Here is a 21425-nt window from a genome sequence, read left to right on the forward strand (position 1 = left end):
GACTTTGCTATGGAGCCCTAGCCTCTGGTACATTACATGGCACCATAGTAGGAATGCAATAAAAAAAAAAATCACTGAATAAGTTCACAAGAATATCACTTTACAGGAGTTCCCGTGGTGGCGCAGTGGTTAACGAATCCAACTAGGAACCATGAGGTTGCGGGTTCGATCCCTGCCCTTGCTCAGTGGGTTAACGATCCAGCGTTGCCGTGAGCTGTGGTGTAGGTCGCAGACGTGGCTCGGATCCTGCACTGCTGTGGCTCTGGCGTAGGCTGTCGGCTACAGCTCCAATTCAACCCCTAGCCTGGGAACCTCCATATGCCGAGGGAGCGGCCCAAGAAATGGCAAAAAGACAAAAAAAAAAAAAAAAGAATATCACTTTACATTGGTAAAGTAGGGTACCAATCTACAAACCTCCTTCCCTTGCATTTTCTCAGATTGCCTAAATCAAATCAGATTCGCAGGAATTAACATTTCAGGAAAAACACTAGGGACAAGGGAGGAGGAGTATAAACAGCATGAATTGAATCACCAGCTGCATAACGGGATGCATATAAAAATAAATCAGTGTAACTTAAGCCCTTGGACTGCTAAGTGTGTTCTATAATAAATGTTCTACAAGAAATAAGCAAAATTCATCACAGCATTAAAATAAGTGCATAGTCAACAAAAGGAGAAACTAAGTTTAAAGTAAAATTTTATCAATTCAGTAGTCCAGTAGAAAGAGTAAAACAGGAAAGATCTGTTATTTGGTCAATAGTAGATAAATTCAGCATTGGTGTCAGTGTCTATCCAGAATGATATGATTTTATAGCCCTCTAGATTGATCAAAGTAAATGAACAACCTCCAGATCTTTCCTTGTAACTGACTGGACCTGAGCTTTTAGGCCATCTCATGATCAAATATATATCACACAGGTAATTCATCAGTATTCTTCAAGAACTATCCTATGAAACACTAGTTATACAAAATGTAAAAAGGTATTACACCCACTTAAAAAAAAAAAAGATTCCTAGACCAAATAAGTTTTGGAAATACTGATTTAAATAAAGAGAAACAAGATCACTCAGCATAAAGCTTATCACAGCCTTCACTAAGCCCCAAAGCTTGGCATAAACTCCAGGGTATGGGTATAATATGAAACATTTCCTAAACTTATTTGACCATAGACCTATGTAGATGTGTGTGGGTGTTTTATAAGAAAAATACATCTCAAGAAACTAGAGTTGCACAGAGCATCCTTTGAGAAATCCCATTGAGATGACTAAAACAATCATTTATGCCACAACTGATCATTTTAGATTTATAAGCATCCACAGCCCTAAATCCCTCAGTTTTATCCCAGTTTAATGTTTACCCTTATATAGCGGGAAGCACTGTATCAGATCTGAGGCTGAGAAAAGCTAGGATGGAGAGAGTCATAACGCCTCAAGCTCAGAGAAGAGCAGAGGAAGGAGTCTTAGTTGAAAGTTAACTTAGAGGTAGGAAGCCTTGTCTGAATACAGCAGCTCATGAATTATTGAACACGATGCCCATGAAGTCTATTTCCCTATACTATTTTGCTGCTCCAGATTCAAAATCTATCATGCTGTCTTGCTAATCTTTTCATGTCTGAACTCCCAGGACCTCCTCCACAGTCATCCTCACCCTTGCATCCCACCTGCATAATTAGCCCATTGCCAGTCCCTCTGAATACACAGCGAGTCACATTCTGCGTGTTTATCTCTCTCTGAGGCTGCAATCTTGGTTGTTCTGTGACGCAGTGAATTAGGGGTTACACAGGGCTCTGGGATGTGGCTAGCATCCAAAAACTAGAAGGAATTTTAAAAGTGCTTTCAGGAGTTCCCGTTGTGGCACAGTGGTTAACGAATCTGACTAGGAACCATGAGGTTGCGGGTTCGGTCCCTGCCCTTGCTCAGTGGGTTAACGATCCGGCATTGCCGTGAGCTGTGGTGTAGGTTGCAGACGCGGCTCGGATCCCGCGTTGCTGTGGCTCTGGCGTAGGCCGGTGGCTACAGCTCCGATTCAACCCCTAGCCTGGGAATCTCCATATGCCGAGGGAGCGGCCCAAGAAATAGCAACAACAACAACAGACAAAAGACAAAAAAAAAAAAAAAGTGCTTTCATCCATCTCCTTGGTCCCATGCTGCCCCGCCCGACATCCAACATTGGAAAAAAGAAAAAAATTATCCACCCTTTTCTTGAAACTTCCTAGCAGTAGAGGTCCCTTGAATAAAGCCTGTCTAGTCTCTAAGTTATCCAGCTTTATCTTGATCCACTCCTCTGACCTAACCCTTCACATCAGATGTTACCATTTATCTCTGACTCAGCCTTCCAAGCCCCAGTCTTTTTGTGTGTGACTTATCCCTAACATTCATCTTCAGAAGGATACAGTGTGTATACCCAAACAAGCTGTACTGCTGAAGAGGGTCAGAAATAGACTCAGAAACTTCATCAGGACCTGATACATCACTGTTTCTTGAATAATATCATACATACTTGGTTTCATCCACAAACCTCTGATGTGCTGAGCCTTTGGGGACATTATTTTGTTGCCTCTCCCCAGGTGGGTTCTGCTTTGAATCAACAAAGGAGGTGATCTTTTTTGTTGTTTTAAAATCACCCCTTTAGGCGGTCCCTTAGTGGCTCAGGGATAATGAACCTGACTAGTATCCATGAGGATGCGGGTTCAATCCCTGGCCCTGCTCCATGGGTTCAGGATCTGGTGTTGCCGGTCTGCAACCTACACCACAGCTCAGATCCTGTGTTGCTGTGGCTGTGGTAAAGCCCCGGCAGCTGTAGCTCCGATTCAGTCCCTAGCCTGGGAACTTTCATATGCCATGGATGCGACCCTGAAAAAAAAAGACCAAAAATAAATAAATTAATAAAATAAAATAAAATAAAACAACCCCTTTAATTTGTTTGAAGTACTCTTGGGGCTTATTCTTGATTTTACTCTCTTTTTTTTTTTTCCCTTTCAGCCTTGGTGAAATGGGGTAAGGAAAAGATCCTTAGAAGGCGCTCGAGAAAGTGGTTTTTATGTGTTATCTGAGCGCATGTTGGGTGAAACAGCTAGTAGACATTCCGAGATTTATCTGTTTTGAGTTTTGATGTTAGAAATCAAAATCTGACCAGTGTGTCCACAGTGAAATGGCTGTGCTTCCCAGGCCCTACAAGAGCTGGAGCTTATAAAACTGGGACGTTAATATGGCAAGTTTCACACCAGCTTCCAGTGTTGAGGACACGCCTGCCTTACACAGTGGGGAAGGTGTGAGAAGCACTCCTCTCTGTACCCCTCGCATTATAGGGCTGAAGCTCTCGCCTCTTCTGCTCACGCACCGGACTGACTTTTGATGCACAACAGAGGAAAAGGGGAAGAAACCAAAGATCATACGGGAAACTTGAGTCCAAGTAGGGAGAGGAGCAAAGGCTTTGAAACCAGAGTGGTGTTCACAGTTAACCTGACTATGCCCATTATCCTCAGTTTAGCCTATTAACTCAAGTTCCACTGACCCTGTTTATAAATAACTTTCTATTAAACAATCTTCTCAATTTATAGACATCTCAAGGACTATATTATAGGCTTCTCGAAATACTGTATTGATCCCTCTGTCTCAGGATTCCTGAGCACTTGATGAAAAATTCAATTCATGAAATTTATAAGACAGATTATGTATTGGGAAGGGGGCAGAAATGAAAGAAAATAGTATCTTTGATAAGATGAATTAATTCCTAGTGCTTAGTACAAAACCTTAACCCCCAAATTCTAGATGCTGTTTCTGATCAGAAAGAGTAATGGAATTACCTGCCTATTGGTAAAGATCCCTATGTTCTTTCTGTAATGGAAGGTGAGAGTAACTATATCCACATTAATATCCACACTGTTTACTCTCCATGAGCAGGTCAAGAGCAAAACAATATTTCAGTACATAAATTCCATTTTTAGAATTATCAAAAATACATTTCTGGCTAAATATTGGTAACAGTTACTTTCCCAAAGGAAAATAACCCCTCTTCATTGACCATGAAATGATTTTAGTATTGAACTCAGATCTAATGTCCATTTCCCATCTGCTTTTTCAAAATATAACGAAACAGCCAAGGCAGAGAGCGTAAATGATGCAGTGTATAAAGTATTCATTTCAGGCTCTGGGTAAGATAGCAGATTGAACAAAGCATTTACTTCTCTCCCTTGAGAAACCCCCTGAAAACGACGGTAAATGAATTTGTCCACAAGGACAAAGAGAACAGGAAGAGCCAACAGCCACAAAATGTTGAAAGCCGGAAAGCAGAAGGGCAAGTGCTAACTGACTTTGTCAACTCAGATTTGCATCTCAAGCTAGTAGGAGGGAAGCCTGAGAAGCAGCCTGGACCATCCTGCAGAAGCCCCCAAAACCTTGGGAATTGGCTCCATATGGTAGCTCTAGAAATGGAGGGGAAGCTGAAAACGGAAGTACTGCTTGAAAAATTGCTGAAGAAGTAGTTAGAGCCTCAGATCTCTTTTCTTCCCTTGTTCTGCTATAAGACTCGGGTTTATCCTCTGGAGCTGCTAAAATCAAGAGCTTCTGGACTGACAGACACGACATAGTGAGGGAGGAGCACCCTATGAAAACACAAGCATACTGAATCTGAGGGCCACCCATCTTCAGCTCCTAAGGGCTAACAACCCAGTAGGAGACTAGAAGCCCCTTCTCCTGGGAATCTGCACATCCCGAAAGGAAAGCCTGAAAGACTCTGACAGAGGAGTTCCCTGAGGAAGGCCCAGCCAGCCCTGCCTCTGTGATGACCATGACAGCAGTTCACCCCCAGCAGCCCCACTTCCCAATCAGTTTTTGGGTTTTCAGTCAGTTTCCACTTGAAAACATAAGCCAGCAGCTCCAGATCATCAAACATCTGAGAGGAACCTTGAATGTGAAAACAACACAAAAACGAGAAAAAGAACTTCAAGAAAACAGACTGTGCTCTCAGAGGACTAAAAACAATGTTTAACTCTAATTAACATCCCACTTATGGGAGTTCCCTTGTGATGCAGTGGGTTAAAGATCCAGCTTTGTCACTGCAGCAGCTTGGGTCACTGCTGTGATGAGAGTTTAATCCCTGGCCCAGAAACTTCCACATGCCATAGGTACAGACCAAAAAAAAAAAAAAAAAATTACTTATGAAAAATAACTAAAATGAGTATCTTCAAAAAGATGAGATGTTACATTCATATAATAAAAACATTATATTAAAATTAAATATTCAGAGACCGAAAAAAGATCATTTGGAAATTATTCTCATAACGTAAGATGATTTTCATAGAAGTGCTGAAAAATCAAGTTGGGGATATCATCCAGAAAATAGAGCAAAAGCCAAAGCGATGGAAAATAGGACAGAAAAACTTGGAAAATTAGGCCAGTCTAGGTGACTCAATATCCAAATAACTGGACTTCCAAGAAAAGTAGAAAAATGAGTCAATGGAATATCTCTCAGAACTGAATGACCTGTGTTTCCAGGTTGAAAGGGTCCACCAAATAAATGTCTACACTGAATGAAAATAGAACCATGCCAAGCCTGTCATTGTGATACTTCAGAACATGTGGAACTGATGCTACTCAGTTTCTCCAAGGATTGGGGCACAGAACAGCCTCAGACAGTGACACTCGGAGGCTGGGAGCCAGTGGGTCCATTCCTTCAAACTCCTGAGGGAAAATGGTATTAACCTAAAATTCTGCAAGCCTCTGTTCTGGCTTTTATTGTGTAACAAAGTGCTCCAAACTTTGGTGGCTTACAGCAAGCCATTATTACATCTCATAGTTTGGGAGGTCAGGAATTCAGGCAGAGCTTGGCTGGCCAGTTCTTCTTCTCCATGTGACAGTGTCCAGGGACACTTCATGGTAATCACTTATCTCAGGGCCGTAGGCCCCAAGATGGCTTCACTCATGTGAGGGGGTACCTGGGAAGAAGTGACCAGAAGGTTGGGTTTAGCTGGATCACTCCTCTGTTCTAGGTAGGGCTTTGGTTTTAATACACTTTCATTTTTGAGAAGTTTCAAGTTTATGGGGAAAAAATGAGCAAAAATGCAGATACTCCTATATACGCCCTCATCTCTTCAGTTCCCCCTATTATTACTCTTGCATTAGCGTGGTACATTTATTACAAATGAAAGGCCAACATTGACAGATTGTTCTTAACTAAAGTCCGTAGTTTACAATAGGGTTTCCTCTTTGTGTTATACTGTCTGTGGGTTTTGACAAATGCCTAAGGACACGTCTCCACCATTACAGTATATACAGATTAGTTTCACTGCCCTAAAAAGCCCCAGTGCTCCACCTATTAATCACCCCACCCCTCCTCATAATCTCTGGAAACCACTGTTTTGGGGTTTTTTGGTTTTTTAACTGTCTCCCATGTTTTGCCTTTTCCAGAATGCAGTTTCAGGTTGGATACCTTTCCTTAGTAATATGCTTTTAAGCTTCCTCTATGTCTTTTCATGACTTGATAGTTTACTTCCTTTTATTGCGGAGTAATAGTCCATTGTATGGCTGTACCAGACTTTGTTTATATATTGACGGATTGAAGGAGGTTGCTTCCACTGTAGGGCCTTTTTAGATGACATCTCCAGATAGTCAGACTTCTTAGATGGTGGCACAGAGCTGCAAGAGACCAAAGTTACCAGGGATCTTAAAAATCAAAATTGACATAGCGTCACTTCTACCATATCTTATTGGTCAAAGAAGCAACAAGACAGGCAAGATTTAAGGGTAGGAGTGTCAAAGATAATGAGGCCATCATTAAAACTACTGCATCAGTCAATAAGAGGCAAACTCTGATGGTCCTGGAGGCCCATTTCCTTCTTCCTATTAGTGCTTAGCAAGAAGCTAAGGGACCCCCTCCTTTTTACAAAACTGTTGCCTATTCCATAACTCTATTATTATTATTACATGGTGACTTATAAGCTCTAGAACCTGCTTTCCCTGAAAATATATAGGGTGTCCCAAATGTTCTAGTCTCACTATGTCCAGTCTAAGACACCTTGGAGTTCACCTAATGAGAGTCCAGGAACCAAGTGAACTCTGCTGCTTCTCTACTTTAAAGTTTTTCCCCCCAAAGTCCTATTTACTTTATGTCTATAATTATGGTGCAAGATGTGTTTGGGGGTTCACTCTACACTTCACCAGCAGTACCTCACCACCCTACACCACACCAAGTCAAAAAATAAAACAAAATGCTAAAAAAAAGTTACTTCCTACACATCCTTCAAATGTTACTTCAAAGTCCTGTCCATCAAAAATGAGAAAACTGGTCTTCTAGGAAATAGGAAATCCAACAAGTCAGGAAGAGGTACGAGAAGGCCGAGAATCTGGAGAAGGGCGTTCCCAGGATATCCTCTGTGCACCAGGGTGAGAAAGTAACTGGTCCAGATTGTGCAGGTCAAGGGGTTCCAGAAAGGTTTCCCATAGAAGGTGAAACTCAAAAACTACCTGGCATGTTGAAGCATATTAAAAAGAGATCAAACAACTGTAAAAAAAGATCGAAGGGTGAGTTGATGATAAATACTTAAGAAAATTAAGCGGAGAAACAAAAGGCAGATACTAGCTCCAGGGAAATGAGAGGTGTGAAGAGAAGAAAAGGCAGTCGGAGATCCGTTGTGAAGAGCTAAATCCCGCTCTCCCCACCTCTTCTGATGGTGGGAAGTGAATAGATAGCGCCCAAACTCAAAACTCAAGAAGTAGCCTTGAAAGTATGTTATTTAGAGATAAGGAAGGAAATAGGAAAAGACTCAGTCAAATAAGGTTGAAATTAATTGCCTCTGGGAATGGAGAAATGGGAAGGAATTCGGAGTGTGGGCTTGCTGTTTATCACGACCAGCCTTATAGACAAGCACTGTTTGGTTGTGAGAGGCTCACCACCTCAAGGCTTTGTTCACATTCACTTTTTCAATGAGACTTTCTCTTGCTCTGCCCACTCTAATTCTAGTTCCCAGCCTCCCTTTTCTTTAATAGCATTTACTGTCTCGTAGATTCCTCTCTAATTTGCTTATCCATGATGTTCAGTGGGGTTTTTTTCCTGCCAGAATGTCAATGGCAGAGGGGCAGGGCTCTTCATCTTTTTCATTTACCAGTAGATGTAGACCCAGGTGCCTGGATCAGTGTCTGGAACATAGTGAAGCTCAGTAAACATCACTTAAGTAAAATCTGTTTGATTTTTCAAACTATGTGCGTGGGTAGCATTTATTTTCAAAAGTAAAATAAATCATTCACCTCAAAATTCTACCACACAGCAAAAATCCTATAATTAAAATATTGCTCAGAGATCTTGGTCTTCTCTTAAGAAATGTTTTTAGTAGGGTTTTTTGGTTTGTTTTTAATTGAAGTATAATTGATTTACAATGTTGTATTAGTTTCAGGTGTACAGCAAAATGATTCAGTTATATGTTTTTTTCAGATTCTTTTCCCTTATAGGTTATTACAAAATATTGAGTGTAGGGTGTTCTCTTGGGGCAGGTTAAGCCAGTTGAGGATCCAGCGTTATCACTGCAGCAGCTGTGGTCACTGCTGTGGAGCGGGATTGATCCCTGGCCCGGGATCTTCCACATGTCTTGAGCACAGCCAAAAAAAAGTTCAAAAAAATATTTAGTATAGTTTCCTATGCTATACAGTAGGTGCTTCTTGACTATCTGTTTTATGTATAATAGTGTGTATATATTAATCCCAAACTCCTACTGATTTATTCCTCCTCCCCTCTTTCCCCTTTGGTAATCATAAGTTTGTTTTCTATCATTATTAATTTTCTCAGACTTAAAAAAACACTTTTTGCAGTACATTCCAAGTGCCCAAACCTGATACAGGCTCACCTTTCTGAAACACCAAGACAGTTGGCAAGTATTATAATACAATGAGTGAGACTTACATAACATTTAAAAATAAATGTGATTTATGGTGGTAAGATAGGGAATTTATGATAATGAAGAGAAGATAAAATACATTGGAGGAATAATCAAATATGTCTAAGTTTAATTATTATTCATTAGTTTATACCTGGTCTTGTTTCAAAAAAGGATTTTAGGAAGCTGATAAAAGTAAAGAGAACATAACATTAAATTACATTTACATTAAATTAAATGTTGGCAAAAGAAGACAGAAAATTGAAGATGGAACAAAGAGGAGCCAAGAAAGTAACTTAAAATATGTGCACTTGTAGACTGATGCTGGTTGAAAATTTATCTCTAGAATCTCTGTCCATTAGTATTAAATTCAGCTACAGGTAAGAGAAAAACTCAGCATCTGGGTGGTTTAAATAAGATAATAGATGAGATTATTTCTCTCACATGTGCAGTCTAGGTCTGGTACAGGAAGGAACTCAACTCCACTGTCCTCAGGGATCTAAGAGCCTTCCAGCTCCCGAGTAGAAGTTGTCCCCATAGTCCAAGATGGCAGCATTTGTGTTGCAGGCAACACAGCGGAGAAAGAGCAAGGACCACCTGCCAGTAGTTCCCTAAGAAACATTCCCAGAAATTTTCGCTGGAGAATTCCACTTCCATCTCACTGTCTAAAACTTAGTGAAATGCCCACTCTTAGCTGCACGGGACAGACATCATTTGGGGCAGACATGTGTCCTGCTAAAACTTCTATTAAAACTGATGAAGGGGGAGAAATGGATAGAAAGACAAACAGGAGTGTCAGCCACAGCTTCACAGCAACAGAAAGAAGAAAGGGAACATGGTCAGGTTCAGAATAACAAAGTTGGTAAAGATGACCAGGTGCTTGAGACATACAGCAGCTCTTGGTTAAAGGGTTGAAGAGGGATGACCCTGGAGGTCTTTGTTAAGGAGGAAAGGTTTGATCCCACCACATCAATGCAACCTGCAACCCATTTTGTAGGACTGTTTCTCATAACAACTAATAATGTTTTGACAGTTTACAGAAAACATGTCCGCGGAGATTTGATTTTCTGAGCTCATTTTCACCACATTTTAAAAAATCATAATGAAGTCATGTGTCTTTAGACTCCATCATATCACTCTCCTGACATTAAATATACACATATGTATTTGTTTCAGACTTAAAGAAAACTCTATCTACCTTCGTTTACGGAAAAGGAACCGCTGCAATCACAGGGACTACCAGAACATTTCAAGAAACGGTATGTCGTGCTCCATTTAAACCTTCTCCAATGTGCCTTTGATGATTGGCTTTATTTCTTAGGCACCCCAGAAGCTGAGGACTAGATAGTAAGGAACAGAAAACAAATGGACAGTCTCCCTTTCCTCTACCATTGCCTTTTTGGAGGTGGGGGGAGAGGAGGGGTTGGGTTTAGAGCCATTTACCTGCAGCGAAAGAGAACGAGATGAGATGCAGTCAAGGGATAGACCCCAGGGACACCTCAGTCATCCAACAGCAAAGTTCTAGAAAGGCCAAGGTGCACGGCATCGAGGCTAAGGAGGCAAGACCTAAGTGAGCATTAGCAGAACAAGGACCGAGCAAAATCAAGGTCATTGCAAAGTCTGTACCCTCCCCTGTGGTACACAGTCTCCCACATTTCTAATGCGGTTGGAGTTTTAAGAAAAATAGCTAAAAGTTTGTGGCTGAAATCCTGCAAAGCCATTAAGAAAAGGAATGTATTTTCAGAGTGTTGTCATGACTTCCAGGTCTCTGTCAGCCTCCCACATTTCCCAGGACATCTGGAACCTTCTGGGCTTGCTTCTTACCTGTGTGGTTCTCACCTCCCACCTGGGACGCAGATTCAGTCCATTGCCACAAGATTTTGAGGACACTCCTGGTTAATAAACCACGGCCCAGCTCTTGCCTAATGAGCTGCCAAGTAATGGTTTGTGACACACAATCCAGGGACAGCAAATACTTAACGTGTGTGTTGCCACTCCATCTCCTTAAGCCTGGGGAATATATTACTAATCCACCTTGGCACTCTTGTCTGCCACACTCAGATTCTGCCTCAGCAACTGACAACACAGCACACCTGACAATCAACATCAACAGATTAGACTTGGCACATAAAGTTAAACCTATTTGCCAGCCCTGTTCCAATTCTAACCAACAAGAGTATTAAGGAATTTTCCAAGCAGTGCAAGTTTTACCTAAATATATGACCTACAAATAACATATTTTTTATAATTATATTCTACATAGAACAAATGTTCTGTTCTAAGAACAACATAGATTTTTTTCTTACTGATAAAATAAGATCTGATTTTTATTGGTCTCTTACCAAATGCTAAGAACAATTTATGTATAACATTTCATCTAATCCTTTCAAGAAGCTATGAAGCAAGTATTTATCATATTTATATTACATATTATATTATTTATATTATTATATTTCTTCAATTCTAAGAAACCACTGATTGTATTAGCTGTGGAAAGTTTTAAGGGAGGAAAAAGGAAAGAAAAATTGCAATGTACACATTGATTGCAGCACTGAACCCAATATCAAATGTGTTAAAATACATTTCTCAGAACTGAGGATTTGTAATGACACCCATATGCTTGCAGCTAAGAAAACAGAGGCATAGAGAGACCAAGAACCTTGTCCCAGGTCACAGCAATAGGAAGTTGCAGAAGAGGTAGAATTTGTACCCAGCTTAATCTGATTCCATTTGGACACCAACAAAGATAATACGGGCACTGGTCTATGATCCGAGATGACCTGCAGAAAGAGATCAGCTTTGTCTCTTTGTGTTTGAACAAGACTCACAGTTTATTGGAAAATTGTCATTGAAGCTACCTGAGAATCATCGTAGACACAAAGTGAACACCAGCCCCTTCCTGCTCTCTCTGTTTTCCTTTAGTGAGATATTCAAATAGCTCCAGTGCTGTCAAAAGCTCTCTCTCAATGTAGCCTGTAAACAGCAAAGAACAAAAACACCCCTGTAGAACAGAATATTTCACAGCTCTAGAAAGTGAGAGTTAAAAGTCCCTGTATTTTTATTTAGAAAGACAAAACACCAGCAAAAGAAAAATATATAAAATTGGATAGTGTAATTTAGTTTCTATTCTACTTTAAAAAGAAAACTAGCTATACATAAGAAGATTGGTAGAAAATTCACCAGAATCATCATGTTTTATGAATTGTGGATAGTTGCTTTCTTTTTCAAAAAAATATTTCTGATTTTGGGTTTATAGAGAAATAACAACAACAACAACAGCAAAAATCTGGAAGGAAACTAAGTGTAGGGACAGTAAAAAACTGACGCAAGGTCCCCAGCCAGTGGCACCTTGTTAGGGTGCAGAATAAGGAATAGGATTTGGCCAGAAGCACAAGCTGGAAGCTGCCCTCTTTCCCTGTGCCTCCACACCAGCATTTCTCTGTCTCCTAAGACCCAGACATGTCATCTCAGCATCACCGTGTACCCACAATGAATGCAGTCATCTTTTACAAAATCAAAAAGACCAAAGTAGGTTCTCCAAAAAGTGCTCAGCACAATTTATAGCAGATGTTTCTTCTTTTGTGGGTGCACTGTCTTGACAATATTCCCTTAGAATTCAGATGGTGGAGATAAAAAGGGAGAAAGGAGAGGGGAGGAGAGGCCAATCATGAAAACACCTGCGTGTCAAAATTTGATTGAAATCCATGGCTTCTGTCAGACTTCCGTCTAATGAATAAATGCTGGGGTGGAACTGGGGCGAGGGGGTGATAGTTCCTTTCTTTAAATTCACAATCCTTAGACATACAGAGAGTGTGCACTTTATCTAGTATAGCTTCTTTGAAGATGTTCCTTGACTCTTTTTTCTAGGGATATAGTTCTTTAAAAAAATTATTTTTTTTTCCCAGTTTCTCGTAGTTACTCATTATTTAATGTCCGGGCCTTATTTATTCTCCAGCCCCTCTTCCTGTTTTCTGCTGCTTTCTTCACTATGGACTTTTCCTTTGATATGATGCGGCGCGTAACCTGACTACCGGCGCCAAGTTATTTCAATTACTCCCTGAGGTTTTTATTAGATATAGAAAAAGTCAGCTTCCTACAGCCTGCATATTTATGGCTACACTTATTTTTCAGAACCAGTGAGAGAGAAAGAGGAAAAAGGGAAGAAAGTGTTGAATGGAATACAAAAGCTTTTCTTAAAAATTGTTAGTGTAAGAATTAAAGAAACAGTTCCTATTTTCCTCGATGTTTATGTACAAGATCTCAGAATTGTCTGCAGATGCATCTACCATGAACCATTGCCCATGATTGCAAAGTATTTTAAAACGTAAAATGTCAGAGTCATTTTAATGTGGGCACTAATTCTCTAGCAGGGAGGTGAGTCACAGCAAGCTTCCTGCTGAACCATCTTTACCATCAGCCAAGGAGACGGCTGCAACTCTTACTGCTCCCAACGTGGGAAAAAAAAAAAAAAAGGATAGGAAGTGAGGGGGAGGGGCCAATGGAGTGAAGGGGAAGGGGTCAAAATACCACAGAGTTGGCTGGATCCTCATAGACCTGCACTTGACTTCTCAGAGATGCAAAGTGAAGCCCAGAGACCAGAGGTCTTCCCCTCCTGTTGCTTTATAAAAATCTTTCTTCCTTGTGTATAAAACAGCAGACTGGTTTTGAATTTAGCCCCTGGAATTGGTGTGTGACTTGGATGAATCGTTAAATTTCGCTGGCCCGTTTCTGCATCTATAAAATGGGGCTCACGGTTCGATGGGCACAATTGCCAGAGGTGACCCTGGGATCTCCTTCTGGGTTGCCTAGACAACAAGTCAGCTCCAGTGGGCGTCTTCACCCCATCCTACCAGGGGAGAGGCTACAGCCAAACTTAGTGGGACGATGGGATTTGGGGGACCAACCCTTTCCTCCTTAAATTCCTTCATGTCATGTGATGTAGTTTAAGAAATTGGTTTGTCACAAAACCCAGAGGGGGCCCCCTTTGTATAAAGATCCACACGTGAACTTCCCTGGGTTGCGGTAAGGTTGAAAGGGGAAACACGGTGCTTCCTGAACGCCCATCATTGTTGCTAACTTCATCCACCACCTGTCCTCAGCATTTTTAAAAAATCATTCATTTTTTCACTGTAAATTGGTTTTCAAAGGAACAAGTAGATTTAAAAAAAAAATTTTTTTTTTAAGCTAAATGTCCGTGCTAGGAAGGCCTGTGGCTCCCAGAGTTCAAGGGCAGAAAGAGGGGCATCTACCATTGAGTTTCCAAGCCCCTGGGAACAATAGCAAGTGGGAAGGTAATGGGGACAGGTGAGGGGCACCTGGAGAATCTGGCAGAAAGAACAGGGCCTTCTCTGGGAGGAAAAACCAGGGATTGGAATGGGTAGTGATGGAAACTGGTAGACGGCAGTTCTAAGACTGACAGAGGGGAGCAGGGGTGAGGGATAGGGGAGAAAGACGGGGGACTACAGGGGGAGCCCTGGGGAATGGGAGGTGGGTGCGACCTGGGGAGCAGGCTCGGGGCTCCCCTAGAGAGCCTGGGGGAGATCAGGGCAAAGGCAGGGTTAAGGGGAGGGGACCAAGAGCTGAGGGTGGGGCAAGAGAGGGAAGCTGTGGGTGGAAGGGGCTGGAGAACAAGCTTTGGCTGGCTGAGCTGGAAGTTCTAGAACCTGTTGAAAGGAGAAGAAGCAGATGAGGAGGGCTTTCACCTTCCCTCTAGCAGAGATGATGGCCCCTCCGAGGCCAGAGCTTTAAGCACAGACGCCAGTCAGTATTAGCTGGAGAGGCCCACCCAGCAAACCTGGACCCCGAAACCACCTCCTATACCCTGGCTGCATGTTCGAGTCTTTGGGACCTGCCACTGGGCCCTGGGACTCGTAATCTTCAGCCTTCGCTGTGTACCGCCACAAACGTGGGTCCACACACCCGACTTACAGCAGAGCTAGTCTGCTGACTCTGGATGGCGAGGGAAAGTGCTGTTTATTGCAAGGCACCCAACGTGGGGCCAAGCATGGAGAACGGGCCACTGATCCTCAGAAGAGCCGGACTCCCTGAGGGTTTTGAAGGAGGGGGTTGTAAAGGCAAGTTTAGGCATGCGGGTTGCAGGGCGCCTGATCAGCATGTGCACAGTTCTCTGATTGGTTGATGGTGATGGAACAGGGTGATGTCGCAGGGGTCAGTGTTATCAATCCTCAGGTTCCAGCCTGGTCTGGGGGCTCCATGCTCCTGGTCTTCACACAGTTAGTTCCTTCCACCTGGTGGGGTTTTCTAATCTGCAGAACAATTCAAGGATATGGCTCAGGATACTATTCGTAGCCCTTGGGGAGGAACTAAAGGTCCTTGAGTTTGTTTTATGGTTAAACTATTATTATTTTGTCTTGCTTGACTGTTTTCTTTAGTTTCTGAGTTTTACCACTTTTCTGATTAAATTCGCTCTTTGGAATTCAGGGAAGGCCTAGGAGGCTAAACCCTTTTTCCAAACAAGAGGTGGGGGACACGGGCAGGGGTCTGTCCCCAGGAAGGAAACAAGAGGGTCCTGCTTGGTTTCAACTGAAGCCCTTTGTTCCTGCCTCCGTGTTGCGTTTCCTCACTTGTAGCTGAATTATCTGCTTTAAGTCTGGTGTCCCGCTCTGACGATGAACACAAGCCATATGGGAGGAGTTCCCGTCGTGGCGCAGTGGTTAACGAATCCGACTAGGAACCATGAGGTTGCGGGTTCGATCCCTGCCCTTGCTCAGTGGGTTAACGATCCAGCGTTGCCCCGTGAGCTGTGGTGTAGGTCGCAGACGAGGCTGGGATCCCACGTTGCTGTGGCTCTGGTGTAGGCCGGCGGCTACAGCTCCAATTAGACCCCTAGCCTGGGAACCTCCATGTGCTGCAGGAGCGGCCTAAAAAAAAAAAAAATGGCAAAAAGACAAAAATAAATAAATAAATAAACAAGCCATATGGGGACCAAATTTGTACTCCCAGCCCTGAACTAAGCCTCTGCTGCACATAGTAGGGACTTGTCAACCCAACACACAGTTTTTTTGTTTTGGGGGGTTTTTTTAGCTAAATAACTCTCAGGAGTTACATTTAACCTTTGAAGAGAAGAAAAGTACACACAGTAATCTTTTGCCAGCCTAAATACCTCTGCGGTGGGCAAAAACCATGAATGACAAGACTAGACTTCATCTAAAATAAAGGGTAGAAGAAAAACAAATGTTAACATGATATTCAATATCAATATGTACTTTAAAGTAAATAAAAATTCATAAGGCATCTACTTCCAAAATAAACAAGTCTCATCTGCTTTAAGGAACAAGCAAATCCTAGCCCGGAATCTCCATGGCCACACAGCACCCTGATGGTTTTAGGGGCTGCACTGAGGACCTCTTTATAGTTTCCAAATGGCACTTTACTAGCTTAGAATAGAATGTCTTTTGTCACTGGCAGCTTTCCTCTTTTTTTTTTTGGCAAGTTTAGGAAAACCTTGGTGTAAACACCTGTTCAGAGTTGTGTTGTCTTCAGAAAGTCAAAAGCGCTGAAGAGCATATTTTCCTGGGGGAGGGGAGCCAATCTTCCATCCATTCAGTGAGAAGTCGCCCTTTTCTGGGCACCCCTATGCTCACTTACTGGGAGGGTGGGGAGCAAAGGACTAACGGCAAGTATGTAAGCATGAAACATGGAGAATTTTAACCTCTGTTAAAGTGCACGTGTTTGCAGCCTCAGCTACCCAACTCCACCCAAGTCCCCTTGCCACAAGCCACATTTGATCTTGAACTTCTTAACTTCTCCGCCCACTCTCTGTCCCCCACACCCATAAAAAACGTCACCTTGCCACTCCCATTGTTAAACCATCTAGAGAATGGGAGAGAATCTAACAGACCAGGAGGAACTAGAAAAAAGGGGGCAAAATTCAGGCCAGCATGTGAAATTCGAACTCAGACCATCCACGAGAGAAAGTCTTAGGAAGGCCAAGTGGGTGGGGAGGAGAAGAGAACATTGTGCCGCAAAGGGGTGATGGGAGAGTTTCTAAGGTGGACTGAGGAGGAGGCCTCGAAGCAAAATCCGAGATGGGGGGCGGGGAGGAGAAAGGGGATTTCTACCTGATGGACAATCTGTGTCCATGACAAGTGTGACCCCAACTCAGGGTTCCCCTTCTCATGACTCTCAGACTGTTTCTCCTTCATATCACTGCTCTGGATGAATGACATGAGATCACCAGCAAAACCTCACCTTATTCACACACCACAAGACAGTACAACTCTGTCTTGATGCTCTCCAGTGAAAAATCAGGAGAGGCGAGCCCTGAATTCGAGATGGATCCTTCCTGCCTTCATTAACTGGCTGATATTTTTGAGCACCAGTCGCTGTAATACACAGGGAATAAAAAGACAAAATGCTGAGAGTTACCTGGTAGCCTAGTGCTTAAGGATCTGGCATTGTCACTGCTGTGGCTCAAGTCATTGCTGTGGCTCTGGTTTGATTCCTGGCCTGGGAACTTTTGCATGCCATGGTCATGGCCAAAAGAAAAAAAGACTAGAAGTTCCCATCATGGCTCAGAAGAAATGAATCTGACTAGCATCCATGAGGACACAGATTGGATCCCTGGCCTCACTCAGTGGGTTAAGGATCCGGTGTGGCCGTGAGCTCTGATGTAGGTTGCAGATGTGGCTTGGATCCCGAGTTGCTGTGGCTGCAGTGTAGGCTGGCAGCTACAGTTCCGACTTGACCTTTAGCCTGGGAACCTCCTTGTGCTGCAGGTGTGGCCCTAAAAAGACAAAAATTAAATTAAAAATAAAATGATAGTGTGACCCATCTAAGTTAGGAATGTAAGGTTGAAAAAGAAGATAAGAAAGAAAGACAGACAGACTGACTAAATGCTAGTGCAGGCCTGGACCATATTCAAGTCCTGACCTCTCACTGGCTGGTTCCATAACCTGTGAGAGTCCTTTGCCCATTCTGAGCCTCAGTTTCCCTAAAATAAAGAGCTTAAACCAGATAATCAACTTCTATCCAAGCTCTGTGACTCTGAAATTCTAAATCAGAGTTTTAGACCAGAAATCCTCAGCCTCACTCTGTGTTTAAGTTGTTTTTTTTTTTTAATACAGCTTGTTGCTGATATTTAAAAGGGAAGAGATTTTACGTAAAAATCCAATCTCCTATTTATCTCAGAAAATCAGCAGCTCTGGCAACACAGCCACACCCCTGCCTCGCAACATTGGTTGGCACTGAATGGCAGCCCTCCCCTTCAGGTGGATTATGTGCCACGTGTTTGGCCATGGTTCCTGCTGTGCTCCCTTCACACATGGATTTAGCTACCTGGCCCCTGTGGCCATTTGAGAGTTCAAACCCCAACCCAAGTCTAAATGGTGGGCGGCTATTCAAGGAAAAGTAGAACTAGGACTTCCACGCACAACAGGTTAGAAGGTGCAGAAGTAAGGAATAGCTACTGAGAGTTGACCAGGCCCTGGGCATCCAGCAAAAGGAGAGAAGCTGCCTCTGGTAGGTGTGTTCTAACAAGAGTAGACATAAGGGGGAAGTCCATCCTGCTCTTAAACTTGGACTTGACCGAGAGGATTTTGACTTCTCAGCAAACACAAGAATTGTCAAAGGAGCTTGCCCTGGGCACAGAGACACCACTATTCAGACCTTACTCCGAGTCAGAAAGAACAGACTGATGTCCTTCCAGGCCCCAAGCCGCTCATCATGTTTCGCCAAGAAATACTGCCAAGGACCACTGCTCAGGGCACAGTTCTCCTGGGCATCAGTTAGCAGGATGCACAAATTCAGTTGGAGAGTTGTGTGAGGTCAAGATTTTCATCCTGGGGAGTTCCCTTTGTGGCTTAGTGGTTAACGAACCCAACTGGGATCCATAAGGATGTGGGTTCAATCCCTGGCTTTGCTCCATGGGTTAAGGATCCAGCATTGCCTTGAGCTGTGATGTAGGTCACAGACAAGGCTCGGATTCCACGTTGCTGTGGCTGTGAGGTAGGCCAGCAGCTGTAGCTCAGATTTGACCCCTAGCCTGGGAACCTCCATGTGTCGTAAAAAAAAAAAAGGAAAGAAAAGATTTTTATCCTCTACCTCTCGAATCAGTGCACCAGGGCAAATTCAGAGGCAAATACCTTGTGCTTTTTTATGTAATTGTCAATGGTAAGGGCTCCTAAGGTCCGAGGGGGTCTCCTTTCAATTGATCCCTTTTGCTTAGAGCTTGACACAGAGGATATCATAGGGAAAGCTCACTGCCGCTTGTGGTCTAAATGAACTTGCCGGTTTTTATCAGTTTCAGAGCATCTTGGGATGTGCCTTGTACCTCCGGTCTCCTCTTGTACTTCCCTTCCTCCTGCTCATCTTCCATTTGATTTTGCTCCACCACTCCCTCTGTTTCTTCTCCAATATTGCAAGAGAAGCTAGAAACAGGAAGGTAAATAAGACAAAGTCCCTGCCTTCGAGGAGACCATAACTAAACAGAAAAGAGAGACAAAGAAGGAAATGATATGGTTCTTATGAAAAGGACACTAAAATAGGAGTTCCCATTGTTGCGCAGTGGTTAACGAATCCGACTAGGAACCTGAGGTTCCTAGTGGGTTCGATCCTTGGCCTTGCTCAGTGGGTTAAGGATCCGGCGTTGCCGTGAGCTGTGGTGTAGGTTGCAGACGCAGCTCGGATCCCGCGTTGCTGTGGCTGTGGCGTAGGCAGGTGGCTACAGCTCTGATTCGACCCCTAGCCTGGGAACCTCCATATGCCGCGGGAGAGGCCCAGAAAATGGCAAAAAGACCAAAAAAAAAAAAAAAAAAAAGGACACAAAAATAGAGGTAGCTTGAGGAAGTGAGAGACACTTAACTCTGCCCGGAGAAGGAGAGGGAAATTTCAGAGAAGGTACATTTCTGCAGAGAGCCTTGAGGCCGGGGGGGGGGGGGGGAATAGGAATCCAAAAAACTACAGGACCATGGTGGCTCAGTACATAGATGCTCCGAGGGCAAAAACCTCTTTGGGGAAAAAGGAGAGAGACGTCCACCATGGCTGAAGAAGACTTGTGAAACTGTGTCAAGTTTTGTGACTAGGAGATAGATTGGAGCCTCTCTGGAGAGGCTGTTGCATTCTTTTAAAAATATATGTTTGGGAGAATCATTTATCTAGTTTGTCACAGAAATTTGGAACCATACTTGTGAATTTGAAAGCATTTTTAGTAATAGAAACACCATCCAAAACTGTCACAACAAACAGTTATTAAGTGCCTACTATTTTGAGCTGAAGGTCATTGTATTAGAATATTTCTGCTTATTGCAAGGAGCGTTTTTAGAGGAAAGAAGGAATTTAAATTCTCATGGCCGATTTTTTTTAACTGGATTATACAAATCGTGCTCTTCAAAATGCTTCCTAAATTTATAAGCAAAATCTGCATTATTTAAAATCCAATTAAAGTTAAATAGCATTATTAGATGTATTTTATGGCGGTGTATGACACCGCATTTCTCATGAACTCTCTATAAGGCATTCCGGTTTCTGGTTCTGGGTATAATGAAGTAAGTGTACACCACTCTGTCTGTGCCACTGAATGCAGCTGTAAAACCTGGACAGAATCTATAGAAAAGGTATTGGAGGATTCGGGAAAGTAAATTGCAGCAGGCCAATTGAAGACGCAAAGCAGAATTAGGAGCACAGCCAAACCAGCAGTGAGGTTAGCATTTTGTTGTCCCTCTGTTATCTCCCGACCTTGACTCAAGGCTACCCAGCCCCCAGAAGTGGTCTGTGACATAGAGAGATGGCATCAGAAGAAACCTAGTTCTCTCTCAAGACATGGGAAAGAGGTCTCTTGGCAGTAGTAGGGCAGCATGGAGAACCTCGAAGTGCCTGGAGTTCTGAGGGGGTGAGTCTGCCTCTCCAATTAGAAGACCTGTGAGCCCAGGAGGGTGGAGCTTATTTTCTCACTCTGTCCTCTCATTGCCGGGGTCCTGCTGTGGGTTAATTTATGAGACGTGCACATGAGAGTTGGGGAATGAAAGTCAGAGCTTTAGGAGTTCCCATCATGGCTTAGTGGAAATGAATCTGACTAGCCGACTAGTATCCATGAGGACGCAGGTTCAATCCCTGGCCTTGCTCAGTGGGTTAAGGATCTAGTGTTGCCATGAGCTGTGGTGTAGGTCACATATGCAGCTTGGATCCCGAATTACTGTGGCTATGGTGTAGGCCGACAGCCACAGCTCCGATCAACCCCTAGCCTGGGAACCTCCATATTCCACAGGTGCAGCCCTAAAAAGACAAAAAAGAAAAAAAAAGAAAGTTGGAGCTTTCGGACCAAAGTGGGGAGCCCAAAGAACCAGAAAGTGCCAAGGAGCCCATGGAGAGGGAGGGGCTTGGGAAAGCAGCCCCATAAAGCTTGAATGAACTCTGGGGGTTACTCTTGAGCTATGTATGCACAGATCTGATCCTTAATTGCATACCAGAGACTCCAAGAACTGGACTTAGACACAGACCAGTGCTCGGGTCCAAGAATGGCCACTCAGTGACACAGACATGAGACAAGTTAAAATGTTACTGTAGGAGTTCCTATTGAGGCTCAGCAGAACAAACCCAACT

At 43.1% G+C, this 21425-nt stretch overlaps 1 protein-coding gene across 6 annotated transcripts in view; it reads left to right on the top strand.

Annotated features, from left to right (window-relative positions):
• The window catches only part of AOAH (acyloxyacyl hydrolase), a 180790-nt gene that overhangs the window by 115725 nt on the left and 43640 nt on the right, over positions 1 to 21425 (top strand). For all 6 annotated transcript variants that reach the window (XM_047763046.1, XM_047763049.1, XM_047763047.1 and 3 more), the window contains one exon: positions 10044 to 10126. In XM_047763046.1, coding sequence (XP_047619002.1) covers positions 10044 to 10126 — 83 coding nt within the window. The remainder of the gene's footprint in view (positions 1 to 10043; positions 10127 to 21425) is intronic.

Source organism: Phacochoerus africanus, chromosome 16, assembly GCF_016906955.1.
Source record: "Phacochoerus africanus isolate WHEZ1 chromosome 16, ROS_Pafr_v1, whole genome shotgun sequence".
Classification (NCBI taxonomy): Eukaryota; Metazoa; Chordata; class Mammalia; order Artiodactyla; family Suidae; genus Phacochoerus; species Phacochoerus africanus.